Below are 8,501 nucleotides of genomic sequence, written 5' to 3'. Positions count from 1 at the left end.
CAGCCCCAGGCACTGCCACCCTCTTCCACGCTCAGCAAAGGGACCGCCTTTGAGCTGCAGATGCACTCGGCTCTCCAGATGCTGCCACCTTCCCCTCTTACTGCCTGATGACGGGGGAGGAGAGGCAACCTGCCTGGTCAGTAATGGCCTGCTGGGGGTCTCCGCACACCCACACAGCTTTGTAAGCCGGCCAAGCCTGTCCCCCTTCTCTAGCTGTCTCCTGCAATCCCGTTTTCCAAGAGCGGGAGAAGCCTGGGGGGGAAGGACCGAGCACTTAAGCTGCCCCTCCTCGGCAAGAGCCCACAGTGGGGCAAAGGGAGGGCACAGTGATGCTGTTGCCCCTTGGCTGAACCACACCTCTCTTCTTTATTTCTTCAGAGACAAAGGCAGAAGAGCCCCCCGCAGCAGTGAAGGAAGAGGTCTCTCTCATTAATGTGGGGAGGCTGAACGGAGGGAATCGCATAGACTACGTGCTGCAGGAGAAGCCAATAGAGAGCTTTAACGAGTATTTATTTGCACTACAGGGGCATCTCTGCTATTGGTAAGCTTCTGTATAACTGTCAAAGCTTCGAATTTGTGTCTGATGTAAGCAGAACGCCATCATTTTTAAAGCCAATGTTGTAAGAAAAGCCTTAACTGAGTAAACAAGGTATTCTGCCTGTAAGGCAGACATAGCAGGCGGGTAGGGACAGAGGAAGGAGACCATTGTCGTTCTCCTTGCCTGGTACTGCCAGCATTTGCCGAGTGCCGCATCTGCCCCATAACCACCACACATGTCCCGACAGAGTGGAGGGAAGTGTCCCCCTCTAATTCCCGTGTCCTCCTCCTGCAGGGAGTCAGAAGACACCGTCCTGCTGGTTCTGAAGGAGATCTACCAGACACAAGGCATTACGCTGGATCAGCCTTTGCCAGGGAGCCAGTGACCAACCTGTGCTGTGCCGGCCGCTTGACGTAAGTCACCTTGCCTACACCTTCCTTCCGAATTTCCTAGGTCACCTCACAGGACACCTGGTCTGTTTGAGGGGATAACATCCCTTATTTACAGCGCTGTGACGAAGGCAGGAGTTTCTGTCGGGTTTTTTCTTTGGCCTGTCAGCACGTTTGGCTTCTTTCCTCCGATCCTGCACACAAGCACTATCGGACAGGAGGAGCGCTAATAAACTGCTGCTGCTGCCGATAAGGGCGGCTCAGCCGTGCGCAGTTATGATCAGTTCAGTCCCCCGAGGGAACGACCAGTGTGTAGCCCATACTCCAAGCATCCTGGGCTAAACATTTCTTGCAGACAGGTAGCAAACCAGAGCGTGGACCCTGCGGTTCTTGCAGGGCTGCTTTCACCCTCTGCTGCTAATTGCTGGCCGAGAGTAGCCTAGGGGTGAGGCGCATCTCTGTTTTCTCGCCCTCGAAGCCTTACGCTGGTAATTGCTGGGTACGGGAGGCTGAGCTGGGTGGATTTTTGTCTGCCCCAGTGCAGCTATTCCCATGTTCTCCTTTTGCTTTCTTAGAACCAGTTGAACTGAGTACTCACCGGGAAAGTCCAGATTTCTTCTCTGCCTTCCTCTCTCCTCTGCTGCTGTGTCCCCCGCATGCTGTTTCTCAAGTACTTGCTGCTACCTGGAGATAAGGATGATTTTCCTCCATTTTGGGTAGGGGCGGGGGGAAGAAATATCAAGGGAAAACACTTCTGCTCAAACACACACAGCACTTGCATCGTGACTCCCTGTGGCAACGTGTACTTTTAACCCTCCACCTTGTAAGTTATCACACTAGCTCCTCTCACACCGAAGCACACTAGCTGTCTGGGCTAGGAACTGCCACCGAGGGCCAGACTGCTCCTGGCATAGTAAGGAAACTCGCAGCTTGTGACCTTGAGGAATAAAAGCCTTAAACACGCAGCGTGGAGAGAGCTGTAGCAGCCTTGGCAAGCGAAGGAGATTGCTGACTTCTCCCTGCCATAACACAGAGCACCAGGCGTGAGGACTGCGGTCTTTGGGAGGCGAAGCCCAGGCCACCGGCCTCTGCTGCGAAGCGAGCAGGAACGTGTCCACCAGCCATTCTCATCTCCTTGAATTGCTGCTGCATGGTGTGTGCACCCATGGGCCGTGCCAGGCAGGACTGCCCCATAAAACACCTCGTGAGAGCGGCGTGTTTGTGCGCACTTGACCCGGGCGCTCGTGCCTGCCTGCTGTAATGGGTTGGTAGTGACTTCTCAGCATCCTCACCCATCCCACGGCAAACCCAGGGCCTCCCCGAGGCACTGCCTGCATCTCGCGTAGGACCAAGCTAGCGGCCGGGTGTGACTATATGGGAGGAAAGCTTCACCTCCAGGTCAAAGCAGAGCTCTGCTGGGGGGACGCAGCTGCTCCCCAGCAGCATCCAGGCAGTCTGGAGTTCTGGAGGGACAGCCCTCCTCTGCTCTGCAGGGGCACGGAGCAGCGCTACCGTCCTGCTGCAGGGTGGCTTTCAGGGTGGCTTTCGGGGATCTCCCGCCAGCCAGGCTCAGGTCGTTCTTCGGTTTTAAATACACAAAACGCAGGCAGCCAAGCGGGAGCCCACATCCGTAGGGTCGGGACAGTGCGTCCCACAGACCTGCTGAAGGAACGGCCCCAGCTCTGCAGGCAGTGCGTCGGCAGCTGCCTGTGGTGTGCCAGCTCTGCTGCAAGGGGGACGGGGCCAGAGCCCCCGGTGATCCCTCCCTGGCCACCCAAACCTCCCCGGGCTGACTCGCCGGCTGGGCTGAGGCTGGACCCTCGTGGCGAGGCAGAGGCTTCAGTGATGTGCGAGGTCGCTGCTGCGACAGCCTTTGGAAGAGCCAAACCACTTTCCCTCCCACTGACTTTCGCCCTGCATGGGGTAAGGAGCCTTTTTTTCCACAGCCTGTTTGTTTGTCCTCTGTTGTACTACATTATTTGCACTATTTGAAAGGTTTTGTTTGCAGCCTACATCCCTCCTCCCATCCCAAAGGAACAGAAGCTGTTCTTTTACCTGACTGCAGGAACAGACATGCTGCTCAGACGGCGCCTGAACTACTGATTGCTAAAGCGTCTCCTACAAGAGTAGGAAAAGGAACAGTCTTAACATGGGACACTCTAATGATCAGCTTTTTAAGTTATGCACTTTGTTAAAAAAAAAAAAGGTAAATACATTTTAAATGTTATTTAATGTCTTTTCCAGTAAAAGCCAAAATAAATAAGTAGATGACTGTGGTGTGTGCATATTTGGGGGGAGAAGGAGGGGAGGGGGTTGAAGAATGCACACAGGCACAGTTTTAGGGGAAATTAAAGCTATTGCTGTAACTTCTGTTGAAGTTGCAGGATCATAGAGGGCTTATATGGCCCAAACTGAAGGTGATGGGGTTGGCGATTTCGTTACTGTCACATCCTGAGCTTGGCAGAGGCACACGTGCCTCGCTCCGCTACAGCTTCGCCTTTGCAGTACATACACGTGATCAAAAATACACATATCTACGGAGGAGACGAGTGACAAATAACTACTTACAACAGTCCTGCCATACAGCTGTGCCTTGGATTTCTCAGCAGCACCCTACCCTTCCATTGTCTGAGAAAACAAACCGTGGTGTAGGGGAACAAGCACCTGTGAAGGGATGCTTTCAGACACCATTTCATTTTCTGCTGATTGTCATCTCTTTACAATCATGTTAAAGCTGCAAGGAAAGAGATACAAAATAAACACCCACCTAGAAAGCCCTGCAGACGCACCAAAGGAAATGGCTCATACAGCAAACACCCAGTCCTTGAAGTAAAGTTTTTAGTGCTGCAGCTCATTAAAAAAATTAAACTCCTTTATTTGGCGAATTAGAAAAAAATCAGGGCTAGCACAATGATACAAATAACGATCACGCTAGTTTCATCTTCCCTCTTCCCCACTTAATCCATGGTTAAAGACTGCAACCTCATGCTCATTACTCCAAATTAACTCAGCTGTGATTGAAAAGATGGACTCAAACCCGGCGCCAGGAGCAGGTCCTGCAGTTCATTTTGACATACACTTGCCACGAGAAGGGATGGGACAGCTGGGCTGGAATGAAGGGAGGTGACTGATGGTGCTTTCTGGACCGGACACAAGATGACCCACTGGACAGGGCACACCAGGTTGTCACATTTTTCCAGTTCTTGCTTCAGGCCCTTTCAGACCCGTGCTGTCCTGCAGGCTTGCACGCCAAGTGCCTCATTTGCTTCATAGTGGGACCCAAAGGGAGGGACGCCTAAAAAATTCAGTTAAATGGAGCAACACAGGTCCCTGAGCAGGACAACTTACCAGCACTGCAGAGAATGCCTGCTTGGGTTTCAGGTTCATCCTCATTTGAGCCACTTCTCACAGACCAACCTCCCCAAAGCCTTCCCCTGCCCGAGCACTCAAGGAGCAGCAGGAAAGGTGCTGGCAGGACAGAGCCCATCACTATATATCCAGATGAAAGCTGGAAGCTGCAGGCTTTTCTGGGTGCGCTGGCAGTTGTTTGGATTTGTACAGAAATGGTTTGTGGCACATGGAGTCCATCAGAGGAGGGTAATACTGTCTGTAGCAGAGGTACGCGAGCACAAAGCCGATCACTGAGCCAACCAACACATCTGTGGGCAAGACCGGAGGAGAGTTACCTTCCCTTTACCCTCCCAAGCTTCATGATTGAATTCTCCAGCAGGCGCCTCTTCAGCCTGCTCAGAGCTGAGCTGGATCAGCAACTTGACCCTTGGCTAGAAGACTAAGCTTGGCATATATTTAAAAACAAAGAGAAAGGCATCATCACCTCGCAGGCAGCAAAAAAAAACCAAAACAACCCACTGGAGGAGTAATCCAAAAACCCAGGTTGCCATCGTGGGCTCTGAACTCCTCTGCGGCAGCATCGACCCCCGCCCCGTGCTCAGAGTGCCCCCGCTCAGGGCACCCGGCTGTGCGCCCCCCGTCCAGGTCCGCAGGCAGATGCCGACTCACCTTGCCAGTGGTGCTTGTAGTCGCAGGTGCGGGATGCGGCGATGAGGGGGGCGAGGGAGAGCGGGAGGAGGAAGGAGCAGAGCAGCAGAGCCCTGCCTCCCCGGCCGGGAGCAAAGCAGCGCAGCTTCCCGGCTATGTAGAAGGCGGAGAAGGCGAGACCAGCAAAGGCGACTGAAAGAGAAGCGTGTCGCTTCAGAAACGGCTCCGGGCTCTGCCACGGGCCCTCATCCTTCACCCTCTCCCCTGAATCAGTAGAAGGGTTGCAAGAGGACATCTGTCCTGCCCACACGAGACAAGGGAAGCACAAGCTCATGAGCAATGGAGGAGCCGTAGGGTACTTGGCAGGCATCCCTCCTCCCAGGAGCTACAGACAGCATCTCATTACATTTGTGATCCCATTGCTTTGCAGAGGGAAAGTTGAGACCCCCCAACAGGCCAATGAATGTAGCCAAAGCCACGGAGTGCATGAAAGCAAACCCAAGCTGCCCTCCCCATGAGCTTCTGCTCCACACGGTTCACTGCCTGGGGCTGCAGTGGGTAGGAGACATGGAAAACTTACACGAAGCATGTCCGCTGGGGAAGCTTTTGCGTCCCTCAGTCACTATGCTCGGGTCGCCTGTGCACACCAGCTCCACGTTCGCTCGTCCGTCCGGGAAGCATCGATAGAAGAAGTCTGGCCGCGGCCTAGGGCAGAGAAGGCGACACATAGCCCTCGGGTGTGCCGTGCTCCCAGCACAGTGCTCAGAAGACATCTGAGCACCCACAGCCGAATGCAGTCGCCAGCCAGCTCGCACAGCTCCCCCCGTCGTGCAAAGGGACAGCGGCACGACCCAGGCTGCGAGAAATGCAAAACTGAGCATCGCACCCAGCTCTGCTCCTGCCCGGGCAGGCAGGGCTCGGCAGATGAGAGCCAGGATGCAGCCGCACGGCCTCGCTGGCCCACCGCTGCTCGGGCAGGACCCGGTTTAGACCCTGAGGACTGGCACTGTGCTGACCCTCCTCGTCCAGCCCAGCGGAGCAAACGCCTTACAAGAACTGAATTCCCACGTGGCCTCCCCGGCTGCACAGCCCGCGGGCACACCGCAGCAAACCTCTCAGGCTGCAGCTCAGCACGGGTAACGTTTTGCCACCCCAACCACGTGGCCTGGGGAGACGAAACCATCCCATCCGCTCCCTGTACACGTGCCAAAGCGCTCCTCCCGGGCACAGGCCTGAACGAGCCTGTTTAAATGGTGCCCTAAGACAGCAGGTCCCCACCAGCATTCATTCTAACATTTAATTATCTCTACAGCTAGAAAAAACACATTCTTTCCAGGCTGACTATGTCCAACTTCAGCTCGTGGCCCTTACTCTTGCAGCTCCACCACCGCACAGACGTGCCTCCCCTTCCCGCACGGTGCAGCTCGGAACGAGCCAGTTTCTCACCTCCCCACAATGAGCTTCAGGGCATTTGTAAAAACCCCGTTCAGGGCGAGAGCAAGGCTGGCAGCTAGGAGAGAGCAGAGAGGTCACATCAGCATCGTCCCCACCTGGATGTGCAGCTTCGAAGCACGTTCAGGCACAGGCAGCGCTCAGACTTCAGCTGGAGCCGCACGGCTCAGCGTTGATGCCCCTGGCACAACACTTGTGCCCCAGCAAAAGCCAAGGACTCTTCTGTGAGCCCCCTGGCTCACAGCCACAGCATCAGGGCAGACCCCTCGGGGGCCTGCAGCTCTCTGGGGTAAGGAGGAGCTCACCAAGGCAGGCTTCCCGCGTGTCTTCTCGGTCGGCATTCATGAAAAACCTTGCCAGGACAATGAGCAATAAGGGAGACAGAAATGCGATGAACTGCCACAAAACGAGAAGATTGTTAGGCGTCTGTTAGCGAAGCAGATTTAAGCGCTCTCACCAGAACACAACGGAATTGCTCACAGAGACTAGACGCTTTCCCCCCCAAAGCCAGCAGCAACCTGTCCTCTGCAAACACCACACTTCTAACAGAAAGCAAAACCAACCCCAGCTGCATTTGCAGCAAACCCCGACCAACCCTGCACTGCCCAGACCACGGCTATTCCTCCTCTCTGTCACCCAACAGCAGCACCTCATGTACAAAAGCCCACGGGCTGCTGGATATTGCCTATACTGGCAAAGGACATATATAAGGACAAATAACCCAGGCACCATAAATAATGCAGCGTACTAAAAAGCCCCTCTCTGCATCCCACTCCTCCCCGTGTTTTACCCACCCAGCCCACACGCTCAGCAGAGCAGCGGAGCCTTCCCTCTTCCGAGGGACACCCAGCACATCCTCAGGCTCTCAAATAGCACCTCTGGCACGAGAGTGCTGCTGTGCCCGGCTCTCCCCGTGTCCCTCCTGCCTGCAGCTCCCTCCTCTCCTGCCAGTGGTCATCCCTGCCCACAGCACCTCTGCTCTCCCCAGCCCTGCAAGCACAAGGATTAGCTCTTTGCCAGCGGCACCCGTGCTGCTCATCAGCAAAAAACACAGGAGCCGGAGATTCAGAGAAAACAAGTTATCGTTTACATCTCAGCGGTGACTGCTGCCGCAGGATTTCACCCTGGGGACATCCACGGCGGGTCTGAGGGGCCCCAAAGGAGTCTGCTGTCCCCCGGGGAGTCTGGCACACGTCCTGCCTCCCACCACCAAACCCAAACGCTACCCCAAGGTTTCATCCTTCAGTGTTTAGCGCCCACCTCTTGCAGAAAATCACCAGGGCCATTTGCTAAGAAAGCGGGTGCTCACCCAACCCGGGAGCCACGGCATCTCACCTGCGCACCCCTGCTTCGGAGAAGAGACACCCCCTCTGACGGAGCACTGCCCCACTGAAATCCAACGCTTCCAGTTTTAGATTAAACCCTTTTAACAGAGCCTAGAGACCCAGGGAAAACATCTTCACAATTATATGATAATAAACCTCTGCCGAAAATAGCTGCTTTCAAGCAAAATGTTCCCTGATAGCAAGAGGTGATGCTATATAGTCCATGATTAGAGTCATCTGGACTTGAAATTGATCATGAAAAACAACGATAGGTCCTCACTGGTTTTAATAAACTTAGTTAAAATCCCAAACACAACCCTGGATGGCAAAGCTTAAAAAGATGACAAAAATTGACTGTAAATGTTGTCTTGTTTGCAATAACACATTGCACCTTCAGTAACATGCATTAAGAACGACAGCTATTTGCAATACACGTCTTTTAGCTAGCAGCTTCGTTTTAAAAGGGCAGTTTATAATTAGAAACAAACAAAAAAAAAAACCCTAAGTAAATGCAGGAAGCGGCGGAACTTACAAACATGTGTACTGTGGGTACGTGATCCACCTCCACGTACGGGTTTTTATACAGCCACATCTCCTCAGGCTGTACCACGCGCTGAAAGGGAGGCAAAACCTCCATGATCCTGGAGAGGAGGAGGAAAAAAAGAGAGGAAAAAAAAAAAATAAATCACCTTTTGGGTATAACACACCCATAGGCCGCGGTTCGGGGCCGCCGCCCCCTCCCACGGCAGCGGGGGGACGCGGAGCCGGGGCAAGGCAGGGCCGGGGCGCTCGGGGGGG

At 54.3% G+C, this 8,501-nt stretch overlaps 2 protein-coding genes across 2 annotated transcripts in view; one reads left to right on the top strand and one right to left on the bottom strand.

Moving 5' to 3' along the window:
* Window positions 1–923, top strand: part of DDHD2 (DDHD domain containing 2) — an 8,111-nt gene extending 7,188 nt beyond the window's left edge. Inside the window, exons 14-15 of the mRNA XM_009881514.1 lie at window positions 379–541; window positions 833–923. Of these exons, the coding sequence (XP_009879816.1) occupies window positions 379–541; window positions 833–923 (254 nt within the window). The remainder of the gene's footprint in view (window positions 1–378; window positions 542–832) is intronic.
* A 3,493-nt stretch (window positions 924–4,416) lies between these two features.
* PPAPDC1B (phosphatidic acid phosphatase type 2 domain containing 1B) overlaps window positions 4,417–8,501 on the bottom strand; it is an 8,132-nt gene continuing 4,047 nt past the window's right edge. The window contains exons 3-8 of the mRNA XM_009881510.1: window positions 8,236–8,344; window positions 6,684–6,774; window positions 6,373–6,436; window positions 5,507–5,631; window positions 4,948–5,118; window positions 4,417–4,586 (exon numbers count right to left, since the gene is read on the bottom strand). Of these exons, the coding sequence (XP_009879812.1) occupies window positions 4,417–4,586; window positions 4,948–5,118; window positions 5,507–5,631; window positions 6,373–6,436; window positions 6,684–6,774; window positions 8,236–8,340 (726 nt within the window). The 5' untranslated portion in view covers window positions 8,341–8,344. The remainder of the gene's footprint in view (window positions 4,587–4,947; window positions 5,119–5,506; window positions 5,632–6,372; window positions 6,437–6,683; window positions 6,775–8,235; window positions 8,345–8,501) is intronic.

Source organism: Charadrius vociferus, unplaced genomic scaffold, assembly GCF_000708025.1.
Source record: "Charadrius vociferus isolate BGI_N301 unplaced genomic scaffold, ASM70802v2 scaffold2823, whole genome shotgun sequence".
In the NCBI taxonomy this organism is placed as follows: domain Eukaryota; kingdom Metazoa; phylum Chordata; class Aves; order Charadriiformes; family Charadriidae; genus Charadrius; species Charadrius vociferus.
Note: the sequence above shows the minus strand (reverse complement) of the source record. Positions and strands in the feature narration are given on the sequence as shown.